The sequence below is a fragment of the Myotis yumanensis genome, unplaced genomic scaffold, assembly GCF_028538775.1.
Source record: "Myotis yumanensis isolate MYYU_CA2020_CCGP unplaced genomic scaffold, mMyoYum1.0.hap1 SCAF_10, whole genome shotgun sequence".
Taxonomy (NCBI): Eukaryota; Metazoa; Chordata; class Mammalia; order Chiroptera; family Vespertilionidae; genus Myotis; species Myotis yumanensis.
Window position 1 is genome coordinate 37,164,274 of NW_027223761.1, and position 24,020 is coordinate 37,188,293.

Genomic DNA, 24,020 nt, shown 5'->3' on the forward strand with positions numbered 1-24,020 from the left:
TGTGCCCGCAACTCAGGTACATGCCATTGACCGGAATCGAACCTGGGACCTTTCAGTCCGCAGGCCGACACTCTATCCACTGAGCCAAACCGGTCAGGGCATGAACAGTGATTTTTATTTGTTTCCTCTTTCATCCTTATCTCCCACAAATATTCTTCAAAACAAAATGTTCTTTTGGATATAAAGAATTTCTTCCACATTAGAACATAGAATGATACTTTATTCAGTCACTCCAAAAGTTATTTATTTTTTAAAAAATATTTTTATTGATTTTAGAGATGAAGGGAGAGGGAGAGATAGAAATATTAATGATAAGAGAGCATCAATGATCGGCTGCCTCCTGTATGCCCCACACTGGGGATTGAGCCAGCAATCTGGGCATGTGCTTTGACCAGGAATCAAACCGTGACCTTCTGGTTCACAGGTCGACACTCAACCACTGAGCCACGCTGGTCGGGCCAAAATTTATTTATGTAGGTGTTCTTGGTGCAAGACACCATTGCCAGGAGCTGTAAATATAGGTTTGAACAGAACAAATGAGGCTCCATGACCTCATGGAAATTTAAGAGTTTAATGAAGAAAAACAAGGTAAACAGGCAATTGCAGTAAAGTACAATGAAGAAGTTGAGGACATAATGGTAGAATCAAAAGGAGAATCTCCTAATTCAGAGAAGTAATGCTTAAATTCAAGAACTGAACAGGAGTAATTAAGTGGATGAAGGTGAGGTATTTGCCCCTTTCAGTGCTCTAAATAGATCTGAACACAGTTAACGACTGTTAGTTTCTTGAAACCCTTTAATCTATGCAATTCATACACCACTTTTCCTGGCCCTTTCTCAGACGCTTTTGCTAGTTTCTCATTCTATTTAATATAAATGCTAGAACTTGGTGCCAGGACTCAGTCATAGGAAGTCTTTTCCACTCCCAGGCGATTTCATCCAACCCATCTTTAAACAAAATGTCAAATATGTTATATCCAGTTCAAATCATTCTAACAGATCTATTTAATAATACCCTATCTTCATTCTCCCAACTTGCTCACATTTATTATGTTCAAACTATCTTTTCCCCTAAAGCTGTGACTCTATTTCCTTACACTACCTCATCACTATCCTCAGTCATTCCTGTCTGAAACCTGAATGTCATCTTTAATACTTCCCTCTTCAATGCATCAGGCCCTATCAACCCAATACCCAAAATGCTTATATAATTAATATATCCATATCCACTTTCTCCATTCCCATCAACACCAACCTAGTCCTGGCTTTACACCTCCTTTTCCTATTAATTAGAGTTTAAGCTTCAGTGACAGTAGGGACTATACTGTCTGTATGCCCAGTACCTCATGAGGGTTGGCATTTAAAATATTTTTTAAATTATTGAATGAAACAACAAACAAAAGACGCCTTGGAAGCAGTTGTGATCATCCAGAGGCATTGTAGAGTGAAAAAGGGTATTTATATTTAAGGGGTAGACAGATTAGCCTCCAAAGGACACTACTATCCATATTATGACTATGGCACTTTTAAGGCCACTTATATTACAGAATATATCTTATCTGCTGCATCAAATTATGAACATCTGGAACGGACTGCTGGGATCAGATAGTCTTGCTATAAATACAGGATGGGGCAAAAGTAGACTTACATTTGTGAGAACCTGAAAGTTTATTCCTGTATTATTATTTATTAATTATTGTATTATTTTCCATATAAACAATTATAAATCTACTTTTACCCCACCCTGTACAGGTGATGTCACTTTCTACATTTTTAACTCTTGAACAAGTTAATTCAGTAAATCTAAGTCTTTTTAAATTTTTTTTTTAAATATATTTTATTGATTTTTTACAGAGAGGAAGGGAGAGAGATAGAGAGCCAGAAACATCGATGAGAGAGAAACATCGATGAGAGAGAAACATCGATCAGCCGCCTCCTGCACATCTCCCACTGGGGATGTGCCGCAACCAAGGCACATGCCCCTGACCGGAATCGAACCTGGGACCCTTCAGTCCACAGGCTGACGCTCCACCCACTGAGCCAAACCGGCTTCGGCCCTTTTAAATTTTTTTACATTATTTTATTGATTGCAGAGAGGAATGGAGAGGGGAAGAGAGATAGAAACAACAATGGTGAAAGAGAATTATTGATCAGCTGCCTTCTACACGCCACCAATGGGGACTGAGCTCACAACCTAGGCATGTGCCCTGACCAGAATCGAACCATGACCTCCTGGTTCATAGGATGACCTCAACCACTGAGCCATGCCGGCTGTGCTAAGTCTTAAATATGGAAAACATTTAGCGAATATCAAAACATAACAAATGTTGTTTCTATATCCATATACAGTAGAATCTCATCTATTTAAGAGTGTGGGTACTAAAGCAAAAACTAAATATTGCCAAATTAATCTTTAGCTCTTTAAATCACCCATAAAATACAGCATACATATATGGTTTTGTATATACAACACTCTCTTGAGGTCCCAATTTTGCAGTCTTTCCTTCTGAGTTGAAAAAGACTGCTTTCTATGATTGGAACCCCAAATGAAGTTATTGGTTTATGCTTAGGAGTCATGCTAAAAGAACAAAACCACCGTTTTTGTTGGGTGGATAGCTACGCATAAGTGAGCATATTCCACTCACTATGTCTTCCTACAGCACAACAGGTACTCCGTAAGTGTTACATTAACAAAGGACCTCTACCAATTTCTAACTTCAAGTATAAAAAAATAAAACTGCAAGAGTAATTAAAGGGAACCACGGTATCTATCTTTTTTAAAATGTATTGATTTGAGAGAGAGAGAGAGAGAGAGAGAGAGAGAGAGAAACATCAACTTGTTCTACTTATTTATGCATTCATTGGTTGGTTCTTGTATGTGCCCTGATTGGAGATTAAACCCCACAACCTTGGTGTATCGGGAGGATGCTCTAACCAACAGAGCTACCCAGCCATGGTCATGGTATCTATTTTTATCATCTTAGTGGGGAAAACCTAACCATGATGAAAGCTGAAAGCCATAGAAGAGTTTTAGTATCAAGTAAATGTATTGATTTGAGAGAGAGAGAGAGAGAGAGACAGACAGACATCGATCCATTGCCTCCCATATGTGCGCCAACCAGGGACTGAACCCACAACCTTTTGGTGTAAGGGACAATGCCACCAACTGAGCCATATGCCCCTCCCCCATGAGTATAAACATTGTAAAAGGAAATGAAAACATCAGGAACACCAGAGCAAGAGTTAATCACTCCAAAAAGAAAAAAAAGATTAAGCAAATATATACAAGCAAATTACAAAAGATTTAGTATAAGTGGACAGGAAAGCCCCACCTCAAAACAATATATGCAATACACCAAAGTGCTGATGAGGATGTGAAAAAAAATGGAACTCATAGTGTTGGTAGATGTATAAAACTAGAGGCCCAGTGCACGAAATTCATGCAAAGGGGGGGTGGGGGCGTCCCTCAGCCTGGCCCGCACCCTCTCTAATCTGGGACCCCTTGGGGGATGTCCGACTGCCTCTAGCAATCTGGGACCGCTGGCTTCTAACCACTTGCCTGCCTGCCTGCCTGCCTGCCTGATCACCCCTAACTCTTTTGCCTGCCTGCCTGATCGCCCCTAACTGCTCCCCTGCTGGCCTAACCACCTCTGCCTCACCCCGTACCTGGGACCCAGGATTCCCTCCCTCTGGCCGGCTGCAGCCACAGGGGACCATGGGCGGGAGGCTTTGTCCCAGCCACAGCCACCCAGGACTGCAGGGCAGGCGGCTTGTCCCTCTCCCAGGCCACAGGCACAGCCACTGGCACCTGGGACCGCAGGGCGGGAGGCTTGTGGGAATGTGGGGTCCCCATTCCTCTCTCCCTAACATTGTGTCTGAGCCATTACGGCGTGACGGCCATTTGCATATTAGCTCTTTATTATATAGGACCAGGGGCCCGATGCACAAAGATTCGTGCAATAAAAAGCCTTCCTTCCCCTGGCTGCCAGCACCAGCTTCCCTCCGGCACCTGGGCTGCTTCACTCTGGCTGCCACTGTCACCCACCAGAACTCAGGCTGCTTTGCTCCTGCCACTGCCAGGCACTCGGGGCCTGGACTGCTTTGCTCCAGCTGCTGCCAGGCATCTGGGACTGGGGCTGCTTCGCTCCGGCCGCTGCCGCCACCCACCGGGGGCGTGCTCTGAGTCACACTGCGGCCGCTTGGAGCACGCTCCCACCCCTGGTATGCCTCTGCTGGGGCTGGGGGCGGCATGCAGTTCCCTCCCGCCCATCTGCGTGTGCAGCTCCTCCCGAGCAGTCGTGATGCAGCCTCTCCCTGAGCCAGTCATGACGCCCAGCTAATTTGCATAATACACACACACACACACACACACACACACACACACATACACACTAGAGGCCTGGTGCACAAAAATTTGTGCACTTGCGGGGGAGGCGGGGTCCCTCAGCCCGGCCTGTGCCCTCTCGCAGTCTGGGACCCCTCGAGAGATAACGACCTGCTGGCTTAGGCCCGCTCCCAGGTGGCAGACGGCAGGTCCAATCCCTAGGTGCAGCCCCTGGTCGGGCTCAGAGCAGGGCCGATTGGGGAACTGGGGCGCCTTCCCCTGTCACGAACAGAGCAGGGCAGATAGGGAGGTTGTGGCCCCGCCCCCTGTCACACACAGAGCCGCAGGGCGATCAGGGGGTTTGGGCGCTGCCCCCTGTCACACTGATCCTGGTGCCGGGAGGCCTCGCGGTTCCGCTGATCCCAGTGCTGGGAGGCATATTACCCTTTTACTATATAGGATAGAGGCCTGGTGCATGGGTGGTGGCTGGCTGGTTTGCCCTGAAGGGTGTCCTGGATCAGGGTGGGGGTCCCCACTGGGGTGCCTGGCCAGCCTGGGTGAGGGGCTGAGGGCCGTTTTCAGGCTGGCAGGTGACTGAAGCTCCCAACCGCTCCTTTTTTTCTTTTTTGTTTTATTCTGGGGCAGCTTTAGCTCTGAGGCTCGGCTCCAGCTATGAGGCCTCCGCTGCTGAAAGCAGGTTTCTGGCCTTTGTTTACCTTCTGTATTTGAAACAATGTTGCGATCCGGCTGGCTGAAGCCCGGCTGACTAAAGCAGCTTTCTGGGGTTTTGTTTAGCTTCTATATTTGTAACAATGTTTCAAACTGCAAGCTCAGAGTCCGGCAGCAGCAGGCGGGGAACCTGGCTTCCTCCGTCACTGGAGCAAGCAAGCCTCCCTGTTCGCGTCAGCTGCCTGGCTGCCAGCCGCCATCTTGGCTGGCAGTTAATTTGCATAAGGATATGCTGATTAGCCTATGGGAAGGGTAGCGGAGGTATGGCTAATTACCATGTTTCTCTTTTATTAGATAGGATATATATATATATAAAAGTATATATAAAAAAATATATATATATGGTATAACCATACTGGAAAACTGGCAGTTTCTAACACGCATCTACTTTATAACCAAGCAATTTCAATTTTATGTATCCAAGAGAAATAAGTGCTTATGCCCACAATAATACCTGTCCATTGACAGGTGAATTTATAAACAAACTGTGGCACAATCCATACAAGGAAATATTATACAACTTAAAAAAAATAAAACCAACCTACAGAATTAAGCAATACAGTTCTAAAACAAAAAACATATTATGAAGTCAATCTACCTGGGTACAATGGGATTCTCTTATATGTACATGAAGTTCAATGACAGGCAAATCTAATCTATAGCTAACAAAAGTCAGAATAATGGTAACCTAAAGGAGAAAAGGTATTGATTGAGAAGAGTCTAAAGGAAATAGAAATCTATCTCTCTCTCTCTCTCTCTCTCTCTCTCACACACACATCTTTTTCTTTTCATTTTATTTTTTATTTTAATATTTTATATATATATATGTTTATATATATCTTGATCTGGACAGTGGTTATCTAGGTAAAAATTGACAGAGCTGTATATATTTTGAGCTTTGTACTACATGTAAATTATCCCTCAATTAAAAAAATTTCAACAGAACTGCATTTGCCTGAACATTCACAGCAATATTATTAATAGCCCCAAAATGGAAACAACCCACATGTTCATCAACTGATGAATAAGTAAGCAAGATATGGCATACACGTGTATAGAATGGAATATCATTTGGCAGTAAAAAGAATAAATGAGATACTGATACATGAAACATGTATGAACCTTAAAACCATTATGCTATATGAAGGAAGCCAGTCACAAAAGACGTATCATATGATTTCATTTATGTGAAATGTATAGAAAAGACAAATCTATATAGACAGAAAATAGCCAAGAACAGGAGGTATAGGGGAAAACAGTTTGAAGTTTGTGGTGATGACTGCATAACTCTGAATATATTAAAACCCACTAAACTGGATCCTTTATGTGGCTGAACTCAATAAAATTATTTTTTACAACTAAACTATGAAAATAATTTAATAATTTAATTACTTTATTTTTGTCACTTTGTCTTCAAAATACAGGATAAATCTAAAAGTGAAACTGACAAAAAGTATTTCTTTCAGACAACTGAGCTTAGATAGACTAAGGTTAAGAAAGAAAGGATTATTTCAGTCAGCGAGAATGGCACAATTTAACAAACTCAACCTGAGACATCTACTTACCTGTCCCATATTCATTTCCATGCTATTGAAATGCCTAATGCAGGAAGTCTTGTAATTTTCCCAAAGAAGGTAACAAATGTACTTAATGTAATACTGAATATCAGACACCAGATTTCTAAGAAAATTGAGACAGAAAATAGATAGCAACTGTCTGGGACTGGGATAGGGAATTAAGTAATTATTGGGGTAATGAAAATGTTCCAAAATTGGATTGTGGTTAATAGTTCTAAGTCTACTAAAATCACTAATTTTCAGCATTTAAAACAGGTGACTTTTATGAAATGTAAATTATACCTCAATAAAACTTAAAAAATAAAAAGACCATTATAAAACACAAATCAAGTAAGTCATACATTAAATGTTTAAATTTAGAAAAATTATTTTTCTAGTCATTGGATGATCAACAACTTTCTGGCATTATTAGGTATAGCAAACTATCACATATTTAAAATAATTTCTATCACATATTAACTATTATTATATTTATTATCATATATTAAAAGATCTTTATTCTTTATGGTAATTTAAAAAAATAAGTAAAATATCACTAGCATCAATATCACAAAAAACTCTTTAAAATTTGAATAATTATGGTATTATTCTCAACTGCTTGGCAAACTTTGATACAGTCCTCAGAAAATGCTACAATAAACATATTGTGTCAATGTATAAATGTAACTTCTGAGTGCTGGCACTAATTACAGACTCCAGAACTATAGAAATAAATTGGCCATTAAACATCATTAAATAGAGCTAAAACTACCAACACTCAAGCTTAAAAGCTACTAATCACAACACAAAAACCTTTCTAGATAATTTATCTTGTCATTATTTTTCATCAGCCCAGATAATTCAACATTCACCCTCAATTCATCTAATCAAAATTCTTCAAGGGTTCCAACTCCATCTCTTTTAACTCCACTCCATTTACTTGTACTTAAGTGCAAGACACCACAGAGATAAAAGATCACTATAAGGTAGGTTGGGAAATAAATTCCAATTGAACTACCAGGTAAAATTTTGAGTTAGACCCTAAAGGACTTAAACCCGTAGAAACAGGCAAAAGGATTTTTAAAAGGAAAAGAAGTATGGGTTGTGTTAAAGTGCCAGAAACTATTTATTGTCTTCACTAGCTGAGCATAGAGTAGAGACCCCCCAAAGCTAGTGACCTTTGAAGCCCTAGCAAAGGTAGGGGCTGTGCACCACCCAGTTAATCTAGATAATGGTAGCTGAAGAATCATCCCCACCTTAGTTCACTTAATTCCTTAGATACTTATGTAAATCCTTGTTGATTATTGTTGATTAGATATTCTGCCTATTTCTGGAAATTGTCTGCTGATGAGCTAATCTGTGTGTCATTGAAACCTCCTTACCCTAGGGCTACCCCAGATCAAATAAAAGGTTGGAGCGGCCTGAGCATCAGTGGAAGTCCCTCTCCTTGAGTTGGACTTGCCCACCTGGTCCCCCAATATTTCCAAAATGTCTATATCTTTTCTCTCTCATTTGTGTGCGGCTCCTCTTTTCAGATCCCAAACCCTAATCCACCCGGGACATGGAAGGAAACACACACGACATTAAAGAGATTATTAGGAGAACGAAAGAGAATAGTGAAAGGCAAAAATGAATAGGCAAATTATACCCACATCAAGATCTAATAAGTGTGAACTTTTTTGGGAAAGTTTTTACATGATCAGATCTACGCTGTAGGAAGATAAGGTCTTGAAGCAGTATAAAGGATGTAATAGGATGAGTGACTATAAAACATTACAGGTAGGACACTATTATTGTTATAACAGGCCATCATAGGCCTGAAAAACTACTCCACTGGCAGCTTTCCCTGCTCCCCCTCCCCAAATAAAGTCTAACTTTACAAAAGAAAAAAATATATGGAAAAACACATCTATCCACATAATCACTCCCTGACCCTACAACCCTTTTAACCTACAATCTTTTCCCTACTCCCTTGCTAACATTCTACTCAGTAACCCTGTAATCAGGGTTACTTGCTTTTTCCAAGTTTACAATACGTATTTTAAAAGCTTTCTCCCTCAAAAGTCATTTTACTTTAACCTCTCTCAGTTTGAAATGTCAACAACCCTTTCCTTCCCCTAATAGCCTTTTACTTATTACTAAAGTAATTCATGTTTACTGGCAGAAAATTTATGAAATTCGTTTAAGGAAATAGGAAACTAAATTGCCCACAACCAACCTTCTTATTTAAAACTAGAGGCCCGATGTCCCTCAGCCCCACTTGTGCCCTCTCACAGTCTGGGACCCCTCGGGAGATAACGAACTGCTGGCTTAGGCCCACTCCCGGGTGGCAGAGGGCAGGCCCAATCCCTAGGTGCAGCCCCTGGTCGGGCTCAGAGCAGGGCCGATTGGGGGGTTGGGGCGCCACCCCCTGTCACACTCAAGGCAGGGTCGATGGGGAGGTTGCCGCGCCACCCCCTGTAACGCACAGAGCAGGGCCCGTCAGGGGGGGTTGGGGCTCTGTACCCTGTCATCCACAGAGCAGGGCTGATCAGGGGGTTGGGGAGCTCCCCCCTGTCACACATAGAGTAGGGCCGATAGGGGAGTTGGGGCACCACCCCCTGTCACACACAGAGCAGGGCCCATCAGGGGTTTGGGGCGCCGCCCCGTTACCCACAGAGCCGCAGGGTGATCAGGGGCTTCGGATTCTGCCCCCTGTCACGCTGCTCCAGGGGCCAGGAGGCCTCGCGGCTCCGCTGATCCCAGTGCTGGGAGGCCTCGTGGCTCCGCTGATTCCGGTGCTGGGAGGCCTCGTGGCTCTGCTTGACACAGGGGCAGTGAGGCCTCGCTGCTCCACTGATCCCAGTGCTGGGAGGCATATTACCCTTTTACTATATAGGATAGAGGCCTGGTGCACGGGTGGTGGCTGGCTGGTTTGCCCTGAAGGGTGTCCCGGATCAGGGTGGGGGTCCCGCTTGGGTGCCTGGCAAGCCTGGGTGAGGGGATGATGGCTGTTTGCAGCTGGTCACACCCCCTTCAGGGTGGGGGTCCCCACTGGGGTGCCTGGCCAGTCTGGGTGAGGGGCTGAGGGCCGTTTTCAGGCTGGTGGGTGACTGAAGCTCCAAACCTCTCCTTTTTTTCTTTTATTCTGTGATTTATTTACCTTCTATGGCTGTCACTGGAACTGAGAGCCGGCTTTCTCTCTGAGGCTCGGCTCCAGCTCTGAGACCTTGGCTGCTGAAAGCAGGTATCTGGTTTGTTTGGGTTCTATAATCGAAACACTGTTTCAACTCCAGCTTTGAGATCCTGGCTGACTGAAAGCAGGTTTCTGGGGTTTTGTTAGCTTCTATATTTGTAACATTGTTTCTTAGAGTGCAAGCTCAGAGGCCGGCAGCTGCAGGCGGGGAACGTTGGCTTCCTCCGTCACTGAAGCAAGCAAGCCTCCTGTTGGCTTCAAGCTGCCTGGTTGTCGGCCACCATCGTGGCTGGCAGTTAATTTGCATATCTCGCTGATTAGCCAATGGGAAGGGTAGCGGAGGTATGGCTAATTACCATGTTTCTCTATTATTATATAGGATTCCTTTTATTGGCTTTCTTCTACTTTTTTTTTTTTAAAATATATTTTATTGATTTTTTACAGAGAGGAAGGGAGAGAGATAGAGAGTTAGAAACATCGATGACAGAGAAACATCGACCAGCTGCCTCCTGCACATCTCCCACTGGGGATGTGCTCGCAACCCAGGTACATGCTCTTGACTGGAATCGAACCTGGGACCCTTCAGTCCACAGGCCGACGCTCTATCCACTGAGCCAAACCGGTTTTGGCTCTACTTTTTTTTAAAAAAAATATATTTTATTGATTTTTTTACAGAGAGGAAAGGAGAGGGATAGAGAGTTAGAAACATCCATGAGAGAGAAACATCAATCAGCCGCCTCCTGCACACCCCCTACTGGGGATGTGCCCGCAACCAAGGTACATGCCCTTGACCGGAATCGAACCTGGGAACCTTCAGTCCGCAGGCTGATGCTCTATCCACTGAGCCAAACCGGTTAGGGTGTGGCTTTCTTCTACTTTTATGCATAAGTCTTCAGTCTCCTTTTTCCTATGTCGCTCAAAGTCCCCAAAATGGGCAGGGCCCAAAGTGTAGCCCTTCAGTCCACCCCACATCTCTGGATCATACTTCCTTTCTCTCAATTCACCTGCAGAAAAAAAATTTACATTTCCACTGATGCTTTCTCACCTAAACTTCAATTCCACATTTCTAACTACCTACCAGACATTTTCTCCTGGATGATTACCAGCACATCAAACTAGACTTAAAATTTATGTCATATTTTCTCCAGTATCAGTTTCCCCTCTAGACCCACATTTTCCAATGCACACCTAATGTCGCTATTTTTTAAAAGAAATATTTTAATTGAATTTGAGAGAGAGAGAGAGAGAGAGAGAGAAAGGATAGAAACATCAATGTGATATTGAAACATAGGTCAGCTGACTCCTGTACACCCTTTACTGAGGATTGAGTCCCAAACCCACGCATATGCCCTGGCCAGAATTCAAATGGCAGAACAACCTCTCTGTGCATGGGATAATGCCCAACTGACTGAGCCACACTGGCCAGGACTGTCGCTCTTTTAATGCTTACTCTTGAAGCGATTACTTTTAATTAGTTCTCTCCATTGGAATGCAATCAAACAGGCCTTCAATTAGCTACTATACTTTAATACCCATGTATGAGAGCGAGAGAGGCTTTAATGTATAAGAGAAAGAGGCGCCCTGGTTTGGCTCAGTGGATAGAGCGTCGGCCTGCGGACTGAAGGGTCCCAGGTTCGATTCCGGTCAAGGGCATGTACCTTGGTTGTGGGCACATCCCCAGTAGGGAGTGTGCAGGAGGCAGCTGATCAATGTTTCTCATTCATGGATGTTTCTAACTCTCTATCCCTCTCCCTTCCTCTCTGTAAAAAATCAATAAAATATATATTTTTTTAAAAAAAGAGAGAGAGGCTTTAAGGGCACCGTGACATCCGAATTTACATAAAATAAATACAACCAGATAATTTCAACAGTGCGGGGATTTCTAACCTTTCTGTTTTATTAAAGAATTTGACAAAGGCAAATACTTTCTCTTGCCTAGATGAAATATGAGACACAGTGAGGTTAAATCATCATAGTGGTAAATCAAGTCTAAGGTTCTTTACTGTGTCCTCCTGTCTTTCATTAAATAGTGATACTCAAATGCTTTCCAACTAAAGAGTTTTTTAAAACTTTTACATTATATGAGTGACCAAAAGAAAATCCCATTTTAAATCAAACTTATCATTAATGTCCCACTGACAGGAACAAATAATAAGTAAAATGATATATACACCTAATATATCTGAAAAATAAAATTATTTCCTTAAAAATATTAATATAGTGCTTTCTTCCTTCAGATCTTTAATGTGCTGTGTCACTGAATAACTTCCAGTCCAACAGCCAAAGTATCCAGGGACACTGTCTCTTCCAAATTCAAATCAGTATCCACTTAGCAACATTCTTCTTGTTGTTTAAGTCTTCACCCAACAATATGTTTATTGATTTTAAGAGAGAGAGAAAGAGAGAGACAGAGAGAGAGAGGGAGGTGAAAGAGAAACATCAATCAGTTGCTTCCCAACCAGGGATCAAACCCGCAACCTGGATATGTGTCCTGACCAGGAATCGAACCTGCCACCTTTTGGTGTACAGGAGGATGCTCCAATCCACTGAGTCACCTGGCCAGGTCTTAGCGATATTCTTAATTAAAGAATGTTACCTGCTCAGACTACATACTGTCTTCAAAATTATATACACTTTTTGCACTTTTGTGGAAAATTAAATTAAATCGGGACTGAGTGAGATGGGCCGGACCCGATTGTGCATCGGTGGGGTCCCTCGGCCTGGCCTGCACCCTCTCACAATCTGGGACCCCTCAGGGATGTCGGAGAGCCAGTTTCAGCCTGACCCCACAGGCCAGGCCAAGGGACCCCACTGGTGCACAAATTCGTGCACTGGGCCTCTAGTTTATAAATAAAATATATCACAGTAATAATAGTCACCATGTGTGAAGATCCCAGAAGAGACTCAGGGTAGTTTATAAATATAAAAATAAACATAAAATACCAAGAAACTAATCAAAGCTAAGCTACTTACTTTTTCACATAAAGAATGTGAGAAAGAAGATTTCTGCCTACATAACCATTTTTTAGCACACTAAGCTTTAGAAATAGATGGTTTAAAAGGCTCCTGGGTAAGCCTTCTAATTCCACTTAGGGCATTTTTCTTGGCTGCAAGTATGAGGGAATATTGACGCTGAGATCTTATCTGTCTTAACCAAAGTCAAATTTAATATCCTCCTCATCTAAAACTTACACATAGCTCTATTATAACCCTGACCACATATGAGGGCTGTGTTGACTATGGAGCTCCAGAAAGGCAGGAATCATGAATTTCTTTATATCTACAACTTAGCTCAGTGCTTAGTACAGAGACACTGCTATTAAATGAACCAGACGGGAAATTGTCATTCAAAATAAATATTTCAAAAAATTGTTTCCTAACATTACATTTAAAATTTCAGTTCAGCCCAGCTGGTGTGGCTCAGTGTTGAGAGTTGCCTTATGAACCAGGAGGTCATGGTTCGATTCCTAGTCAGGGAATATGCCCGGGTTGTGGGCTCGATCACCAATGTCGGGTGTGTAGGAGGTAGCCACTCAGTGATTCTCTCACTGATGTTTCTTTTCTTTTTTTAAATACATATGTTTTTTTATTTCAGAGAGGAAATGAGAGAGAGAGAGAAGCATCAATGATGAGAATCACTGATTGGCTGCCTCCTGCAGGCCCCTTACTGGGAATCAGCCCACAACCTGGGGATGTGCCCTTGTCTGGAATAGAACCTGGGACCTTTCAGTCTGCAGGCCGATGCTCTACCACTGAGCCAAACTGGCTGGACTCTGCAGTGGTCGGCAAACTCATCAGTCAACAGAGCTAAATATCAACAGTACTTCTTCAAAATAGACTCACCCAGGCCAAAAACCGACTTCTGCGCATGGGTCACGAAGTTTCAATCGTACTGTACGCGCGCCCACACGTGGTATTTTGTGGAAGAGCTGCACTCAAGGGGCAAAAGAGCCGCATGTGGCTCGTGAGCCGCAGTTTGCCAACCACAGGGCTAGAGCATCATGGATGTTTCTCTCTCCCTCTCCCTTCCTCTCTGAAATCAATAAAAATATATTTTTTTAAAACTTCAGTTCAGCCCTAGCCCGTTTGGCTCGATGGATAGAGCGTCAGCCTGCGGACTGAAGGGTTCCAGGTTCGATTCCGGTCAAGGGCACATGCCCGGATTGCGGGCTTAATCCCCAGTGGGGGGCATGCAGGAGGCAGCCAATCAATGATTCTCGCTTATCACTGATGTTTCTATCTCTCTTCCTCTTCCTTCTTCTCTGAAATCAATAAAAATATATTTAAAAAAAAAAAACTTCAGTTCAAATGTGAACTACATGACAACCATGACTTTATGTACATTATTGGATCACCAACACCAAAGACAGTATTTGCCACATGACAGGCATTCAAATATATTTTAAATAACAGAAACAATTATTTGTTGAGTATCTACTCTCATCTAATACTTTAGGATCTAAAAAAATTATTTTTTTACCTAAAGATTTAATTCCTACTGGAGATAAAATTTTTTATTTATATATTTTATTGATTTTTCACAGAGAGGAAGGTAGAGGGATAGAGTTAGAAACACCGATGAGAGAGAAACATTGATCAGCTGTCTCCTGCACACCCCCCACTGGGGATGTGCCCGCAACCAAGGTACATGCCCTTGACCGGAATCGAACCTGGGACCCTTGAATCTGCAGTCCGACACTCTATCCATTGAGCCAAACCGGTTAGGGCTGGAGATAAATTTTTTAAAAACCAATGAACTTTATAGTAGAAGGGACAGCAATCGCCTAGTTTAAATAAAATTAAAGTAGTTCAAATAAAATGAAAATATAAGGGAGAATATACAAAATTAGATGTTTAAACAAAGACAAATTTCTAGTTTACACTAGCACAAAAGATCAGAGTGGGGAAAGATGGCATTTAAAATGAGATTCATCAGACTTATGGATGGGAAACATTTTAGTTTTGGGAGATAAGAGCTTAACAGGAGGGATGAGCAGCATAAGTAAAGTCTTAGAAAGTCTTTCACTAAAGAACACTGGCAGGAAGAGAGCAAAGAGTGCTGTTTATTAAAATAATCTGTCAAAAACCTTCAGAGATGTTTCATCTGTCTCATAAGCGAAGAACCAAGTTTTTGTCAGGGCCTGTATAATATATAACGTGTGTGTATGTACATAAAGAGTCTCTGTGTCACCCAGAGCAAATAGTCTCTGGAACATAATAAACAATGCTGAATGAATATCAAATGTCATATTTTAGATACAAGTTTTTAAAAGTTGCACTTCTAGGTATACAGAAGTCAATTAATCTCAAAGTGTCATGGTTTTTTTGTTTGTTTTTGAGCAAAAGCAAAATTTTATTACAGAAAAGCTCCCTGTTACAGGGAGGGGACCCAAGCAGGTTGCCCTCAAAGTTCAGAATTTAAATGAGAAGCGACAGGTCCCTGTAACACAAATCTACTTTAAAAATTCAAAGATGAGTGCTCTTAACATTTCTGACTATTATTCAAGTTCTTATTTGCTGAATGCAAGAGAAATATTTACTGAGAGACTATAATGTGCCAGGGCAGTGTGCTTATAATTGTGCCCACTTTCATGTTACAGTAATGCTATCTACTTAGTGATCTCAGTGTCCAAAGAACATGTACTTGTCTTCTTTTGAGATTAGTGCTGATGATTTTCCAATGAGATGTATTATTTAGTTAAGAGTAAAATAGGAAATAAAATGTATGGTATGTTGGATTGGTTAATCAACTGGCAGTTCAAATAATCTGGAGAACTTAGTAAATGCTGAACACTTTCTGCAATTTTTTACATGCCATCATCTCACTCAACCCACATAACACAATGACATACATACTCTAACTTCTTTCATTTCATAAACTGGGAAAACGACACTTTGAGATTAAATAACTTTCCCAGGATACCCCAGCTAGAACAGAATTCTTCAGGTTTTATTCTTAAAGATAAGGTGGTTTTTAATTATATTTACAATATTATTTGTACAAATGGTTTTCTCCAATCTTTGAAGCCAAGTTTGTTATAATTATAATAGCAGCTCAAAAAAATTACATAACATACTGTAGAGTAAGTCAGTGGGGAATACTAAATATCTTAAAAAATATCTGCCAAACAATTCTTACTGTGGCCTCTAACAGTCTAATGGCTTTCTTAATTTAATCTGTATGTAATATAAAAAAATATATAAATACCTCAAAAATCCTTGAGGTAGAGGTGGTTTAACATACTAAAACCTATGTTGTTATTATAATAAGTCAATAAAGCTTAACATTAACAAAGAACTGCAGTAACAAAAGAAAAATTTCAGACCTCAGGACACTAAAAAATTTTATGATATATGATAAATCAGTGCTATAGAGAAAATAAACAGGCGAAGGGAGATAGGGAGTATGGTAGTCTGGGAACTCCTTAGTGACATGGAGACAGCTGAACAGTGATAAAGTGAATTGAGAGAACAAGTCTAGGAGATAACTGAGTAATAGGGGCTCCAAGCAGATGGAATCATTAAGTGCAATCTTTCTGAGGCAGGAGCGCTTTTTAAAAATAACTATTTGCACTATAATACTTTGATAACATTTATAATTTTTACAGTTAGTGATTACTTCACTTAGCTGAATAGATTCATTCAAATGTCAATGATCTTTTTCTTTTAACTAAATGAACCAAAATATAGCTTTAGTTGAGACATCATGGAATGATTGGTTCATCCTATCTTAGCCCAGCAAGAAGAGCCTGCCAGAAATAAAATATGACTTCCTCATTTTTACTAGTCAAGCTTCTTCAAGATTTATCTGGAATCTATTTCCTAAACCAAAGTTCTGCCACAGAAAAATTAACCAAAAAAGGATTCAAATGAAATCACTTCATTAAAGTGAAGATTGGAGATGAGAATAAATATTCTGAGAGGTTATCTTGGGAAAATTCTAAAAAATCTAGGTATAATAACTGAATGAAATTTACAAAACATAAATAGCTAACTATCACAAAAACGCAGGCCAGATACCAATTTTCTTTGACAGGATAAACAGAATTGGCTGTTCCACAGTATTCCAAAACCCTAACAGCAATTTGGCAATTCAATTAAAAAAAATGTTTAGAATACTGTTTTGATTATTTATCTTCCAAAAACTAGCCGTGAAATACTTAACCCAGGTCTCTATTACAAGATGTTAGAACATAGAACTAGACATTCAATACCTATTTGAGGGATAAATTTCAAATTTGCAGGAAGTAGTATTTATCCAATTTTCTACAAGGGAACCAACTTTTTATTCCAAATAATACGTTTTAAAATTAATTACTAGCCCTAGCCGGTTTGGCTCAGTGTATAGAGTGTTGGCCTGCGGACTCAAGGGTCCCAGGTTTGATTCTGGTCAAGGGCACATGCCTAGGTTGCAGGCTCCATCCCCTGTAGGGAGCGTGCAGGAGGCAGCTGATCAATGATTTGTATTACTGATGTTTCTATCTCTCCCCATCTCCTTTCCTCTCTGAAATCAGTAAAAATATATTAATAAAATAAAGTGATCCATAACTCCATCTATAGTTTACTAATGGTCCAAATTGGGAATTTGTTTCAGCTCATTTTTTTGTACCCAAAAGAAATCTAAGCTCCTCCCAAGGTTACTTTAAGCCTAAGAATTACGGTATCACTCTCAGTATGATCTAATGATGGTCTCACTTGTAAAATAGTTTTAGTTTGACCTCGCCTGGTGGCTCAGTTGGTTGGAGCATCCTTCTTTCTTCACTCTTTCTAATAATCAATAAAAAACATGTCCTTGGGTGAGGATGGAAAAATAAAAAAGATTTCATTAAAAAAAACCCAACAATTTTAGACTTAATTTGTCTAACTCTGTGGGTGGTATTCTTAAAAATAGAAGTCCCTTAAGGGCAGGAATCTCTAAAACAGCATTGTACACTTAAGATGTTCAATTAGAAATACTCCTGAAGCTTCTATTAAGTCAATGTTCATAATTTTTAAGAGTTCCATTCCAATCAGGGCACATACCTAGGTTAGGGGTTTGATCCATGTCTCTCTCTCTCTCTCTCTCTCTCTCTCTCTTTCTCTCAACCAATAAACATCTACCCTCTAGTGAGGATAAATACATACACACATATATAAAAAGTTGCAGAAATTTAGAAACAAAGAATGAAACTAAAGATAGAACCTAGTAAAATGTCCATCTAAGTCTGTTTTCCAAGGAGTGGTCCCCAAAAAGCATGGGGGGAGAAAACACCATCCCCTGGGAGTTGACAGGGAGTTTGGCAAGTTTCAAGCACTCTCACTTGTGGCCTAATTTTATGAATGGAAAAAACTCTGCATCAAAAGGTGCGACTTGCCCAAGGTCAGTCAAGAAGTTAGTGTTGCAGCTCTACCTAGAAGGGTGCACTTCACCTGACACTTTCCACTACACCGTCCGGCCCCCCCTGCCGCCAGAGGTAGAGCGAATCACACTCCCGCACTACCCTCAATCTGCTACGGGCGGGTGAAAGCTTTCGGGAGCAGGTCAACCTGGGGGAGAAAGTTGTGCGGGTCACCGATCAGCCCGGGGAAGTGACATGCTGACAGGCTCAGCTCCCAAAGGAACCGTTCTGCATTCCCAGGAGCCCCTCCGAACCCGGCGCCGGCGAGACTGCTCCCGGAAACGTCTGAAAAACCTCCCAGGGAGTTTCGCCCCCTCCTGGGCGCGAGGAACGACCGGGGAAGGAGCCAGAGGACGGACGGCCACCCGACCCAGCCATGTGTCCAGCCCGTCACGCCCGCCTCGCCCCAGCCGGTTCCTCGTGCCTCGACCGCAGCCAGAGGCCCAGCTCGGAACCCGACGCAAAGGCTGTCTGGGCCGCCGCCACCACCGCAGCAGCCCGCGGCGTCCCGGCGTGGCACTCGCCGTCAGATCCCCGCCCCACCTCTCCAGTTGAGCCCCTAAGCGACGCTGTCCGCGTCCCTAGCCAGGCCCGGAGGGATCGGCCTGCCACAGTCCGCCCGACCGCCCGCCGCCGCCAGCCCGGCGTCCTTACTTCATTAAGCTGGCGCTCCGCGGCCTCCCGCAGGGCAGGATCCATGGTGCCCCGCAGGGCCTCGATAATGGTGTTGGGGTCCATCGCAGCGCGGACTTGCTAAAACCCCAAGGCTCGGGTGCTTCTGAGCCAGGAACAGCACCGCTCACTGCGCACATGGACCCGCCGCGCTCCGCAGCGGCAACCGGCGCGAAAGGAAAGAGAAGCGCCAAAGCCCCGGATAGAACCTCTTCGCCTCGGCGTGGAGGCGGGAGATGCTCCGGAGATTTCCTGTCAGTGTGCCGCGGAGCACCTTGGGATGTGTAGTCCGCGTGTGCAGTCCGCAACCCACGTGGTCCTGAGCTGTCGCTCATACAAATCAAAAAGGAAAAATGTCCAGACTGCACAGAAAGAAATTTAAAACAATCAATTAAAAATATTTCACATTATAGTATACTTATGGTGACTATAAGATGTATCTGATACAGTAAGTGATGCAATCCATTGTTAGTAGCTGTGTAATTGAAGGAAACCTTTTCAACAGCATTTTGAGACAGTGTTTCTATATGCCATAAAAATGTTTATACCCAAGTAAAAAAAAAAAGTTTGACCCCAGTAATCCCATTTATGAGACTTTCCTAAGAAAATAACACAAAAGAGTAAATGAGCCTTACGTGTGAAAGGTATTTATCACATTGCATATTTATTATAATCATCAAATACTAAAATTATGGCTATTTATTGAGCCTCCAAATTTTGTCAGGAACTTTATATAAACCACATCTAAATTCAGAACAAAAGCATAATTCCTATTAAAACCCACCTTCTTTAAAACAGTTAAACCGTTTCAGAAAGGTTAAATAACTTGACCAAGGTCACTTAGATATTAAGAGGTTCACCTAGGTCCTAGGATATCAAACTTAGGACATTTCTGTTTTCAAAGTTTTCATTCCATTGAATTACTCTGCCTATCCAGATAAATGTCGGCCTGGCCTGCGTGGCTCAGTGATTGAGTGTCGACCTATGAACCAGGAGGTCATGTCCAGGAGGTCATGGTTGGATTCCTGGTCAGGGCACATGCCCAGGCTGTGGGCTCTATTCCCAGTGTGGGGTGTTCAGGAGGCAGCTGATCAATGATTCTCTCTCATTGATGTTTCTATTTCTCTCTCTCCCTCTCCCTTCCTCCCTGAAATCAATAAAAAAGAATATAAAAAATAAAATACATTGAATTAAAGAGAGAGAGAGAGAAAAAAAAACATCAGACAATACAGGAACCCTACTTTGCTATCGCTAACCATTTTGGCCTCCCTAAACTCTCTAAACTCTGTCTCCTTGACTCAGTGAGACCACAGTGCTTTTTATGGGAGCCCTTTCTTGCCATATGGTCCAGATTGTACCTTCAGACACAAAACTGAGGAAACTATTTGGCTTACTTTACTTGTTTTCTTTCTCCCAGGCACCACAATTCTAATCTGCTTCTTATTTGAAGTCTGAAAACAGTTGTTTCACATATTAAATTCTACTTGTTTACATCATAGGTGTTCACTGTTACTATACCATGGGTAGAAGCAAAAGATACTCTGTGAAATTTTTAGCTACTATGCACAGGTGGATACTCTCTTTATCACCTAAAGTATTCAGGGTAGCCATGAGGATCAAAAAAGAAATCACATTTCAGAATTATTCTTTTAACTCACAACAGAAAAGTTTCCTTTTATCTGCCCACTCATAATGTGGAGGAGATATGCTACTTACTTTGTCCTTTAATATGTCAGATATATTTAATAGTTTTTTTTAATATGCAGAGTCAGTGCAACAGAATCTGAAAGGAATAAAAAGTCAGAATACATATGAGGTAGCTTTAGGCCACAATATCCCAAAAATTCTAACCTGAGATCTGTCTGATTACCCCATTTCCCAGGAAGGAGGTCTGTGGATATTTGGTAGTCTTCATTTTTCTAGGAAGGCAATCTAATTGCGAGCTGACTCAGAAACACATAGATCCCCAATACCATAATGGTTTAGTAGAAGGAGCATTAGCCTCAAATTCAAACAGATGTGGATTGAATCTTGACTCCATAGCTTCCTAGACTTGACATGACTGAGGGCCTCCATTTTCTCTTCTATATAATAGGAACAACAGCAATCCTATGATGAGGTTGATGTAAAATCATGTAGAGTATATCAAGCAGGCCCTGCGTACATAGTACCCAGAGTACAGTTAACTCAATAAATGGTCATTTGAACAGACACTTCACCAAAGAAGATGCACAGATGGCAAATAAACATATGAAAAAATGCTCCACATCATATTTCTTTAGGGTAGTGGTTCTCAACCTTCTGGCCCTTTAAATACAGTTCCTCATGTTGTGACCCAACCATAAAATTATTTTCGTTGCTACTTCATAACTGTAATGTTGCTACTGTTATGGATCGTAATATAAATATCTGATTTGCAGGATGGTCTTAGGCGACCCCCGTGAAAGGGTCGTTCGACCACCAAAGCGGTCGCGACCCACAGGTTGAGAACTGCTGCCTTAGGGGATTACAAATTTACACAAATCAATGAGATACCATTATGAATGGCTAAAACCCAAAACACTGACACCAAATGTTCACAAAAATGTGGAGCAACAGAAACTCTCACTCACTGCTGGTGACAATGCAAAATGGTACAGCTCTTCTGGAAGTCAATTTGGCAATTTCTTACAAAACTAAACAATTCTTTTTTTTTTAAATATATTTTATTGATTTTTTTACAGAGAAGAAGGGAAAGGGATAGAGAGTTAGAAACTTCAACATCAATGAGAGAGAAACATTGATCAGCTGCCTCCTGCACACTCTCTACTGGGGATGTGCCCGCAACCAAGGTACATGCCCTTGACCTGAATCGAACCTGGGACCCTTGAGTCCGCAGGCCGACGCTCTATCCACTGAGCCAAACCAGTTAGGACAAAACTAAACAATTCTTACCATATGATCCAGCAGTTGCACTCTTTGGTATTTAGTTACCCAAATGATTTAAAAACTAATGTCCATGCTAAATCTATACATGGATGTTACTGTAGCTTTATTCATAATTGACAAAACTTGGAAGCAACCAATATGCTTTCAATAGGTAAATGTATAAACAAACCATGGTACATCCATACTATGGAATGTTACTCAGCAATAAAAATCAATGAGCCCTGGCTGGTGTTGCTAAGTGGTTAGAGTGTCAGCCCACACACGGAAGGGTCTCAGGTTCGATTCCTGGTCAAGGGCACATACCTGGATTGCAGATTTGATCTCCTGGCCCCCGTCAGAGCACGTGCAGGAGGCAACCAAGTAATGTGTCTCTCTCAGATCGCTGTTTCTCTCTTGCTTGCTCACTCTCTCTTCCCCTCTCTCCTTTCCACTCTCTCTAGAAATCAATGAAAAATATCCTCAATTGAGGATTAACAACAACAACAAAAGAAATGAGCTATCAAACCACTAAAACCTTGGGAACCTTAAGTGCATATTGCTAAGTGAAAAAAGCCATTATGAAAAGAGCACAGAAGATTTTTAGGTGATGAAACTATTCCACAGGATACTCTAATAAGGGCTATATGTCATTATACTTTTATCAAAATCCATAGAATGTACAACACAAAGAGTAATCTGTAATGTAGACTATGGACTTTAGTTAATAATATAGCATTATTGCCCTAGCTGGTTTGCCTCAGTGATAGAGCATCGGCCTGCAAACTGAAGGGTCCTGGGTTCAATTCCAGTCAAGGGCACATACATGTTTTTCACTCGCTCAGAAACAGACAATTCTGAAAATGGAACAGAACCAAAAGTTATAAAGTGGACCCTCATATAAATGGGAATTTCATATATGACAAAGGTGACACTCAAAAGTAATGGGGGGGCCAAAACCGGTTTGGCTCAGTGGATGGAGCGTCAGCCTGCGGACTGAAAGGTCCCGGGTTCGATTCCGGTCAAGGGCATGTACCTGGGTTGCTGGCACATCCCCAGTAGGAGATGTGCAGGAGGCAGCTGATCGATGTTTCTCTCTCATCGATGTTTCTAACTCTCTATCTCTCTCCCTTCCTCTCTGTAAAAAATCAATAAAATATATTTTTTAAAAAAAAGTAATGGGGGAAATGTAGGTATTTAGGGGATAGTTTTGGAAAAACTGGCTCTTTATAAGTAGAAAAATAAGACTGGATCCTTACTTCACACTATATACACAAGTGGATTCCAGATAGATTAAAGATATAATTTTGAAAAGAACAACTATAAAGCTAGTTGTGAAATAGAAGAGAAGAAGTGTAAGAGAGTTTTTGTTTGTTTGTATATTTTTACTTAGAGGAAGGGAAAGGCTTTTAAAGCTGAAAACCAAAAATGTTTCTGTCCAATAAAAGATAACATAGATAAAGTTAATAGACAGACACAGACTCTGTAAATATGTTTACCACACCTAAAAACCACAGAGGATTATTATCAAGTATATATATGGAATTTCTGCAAATCAGTATAAATAAGATCCCAAATAAAAATATATTATTATAATGCAGTCATAGAAGGGAAAGCTTGAATTACTAAATGGGACATAATGAAATGAATAATTTATAAAGCATAAAACAATAAAACACCATTTTTATTTCATTGGAGTAACAAAAAAAGATAAAGTTGCAAAATAAAAAGTATTTACAAGTATTTGGAAATATTAGCACCCTTGTGCATTGTTCACAAGAGTATAAACTGATTCAAGTATTTGGAAAATGATCTGAAGTACTTAGCAAAACCAAATAATGCTTACACACTGTAACACAGTACTCCCAGTTTTAGGTCTATATTACAGAGTATAGTCTTCATAGCTTTTTTGTTGTTATTAATCTTCACCTGAGAATATTTTTCCATTGATTTTCAGAGAGAGAGTGGAAGGGAGGGGGAGAGACAGAGAGAGAAACATCGATGTGAGAGAGACACATCATTTGATTGCCTCCCACATGTGCCCCAACCAGGGTCAGGGATCAAGCCTGCAACTGAGGTACATGCCCTTGACTGGTATTGATCCCAGGACCCTTCAGTCCATGGGCCGATGCTCTCTCCACTGAGCAAAACTGGCTAGGGCTCATAGCTTTTTGTTATTGTAGAGGAAAGTAGAAAGCATCCCAGATATCTATTTATAGGGCAATCTTATATAATAAAAGCGTAGTATGCAAATTGTCCCCTTGACCAGAGTTATCCAGGAGT

General features: G+C 41.5%; 1 protein-coding gene across 1 annotated transcript in view; it reads right to left on the reverse strand.

Annotated features, from left to right (window-relative positions):
- The window catches only part of IPO7 (importin 7), a 68,362-nt gene extending 49,356 nt beyond the window's left edge, over window positions 1–19,006 (reverse strand). Inside the window, exon 1 of the mRNA XM_070425328.1 lies at window positions 18,816–19,006. Coding sequence (XP_070281429.1) covers window positions 18,816–18,899 — 84 coding nt within the window. The 5' untranslated portion in view covers window positions 18,900–19,006. The remainder of the gene's footprint in view (window positions 1–18,815) is intronic.
- Between the last annotated feature and the right edge of the window lie 5,014 nt (window positions 19,007–24,020).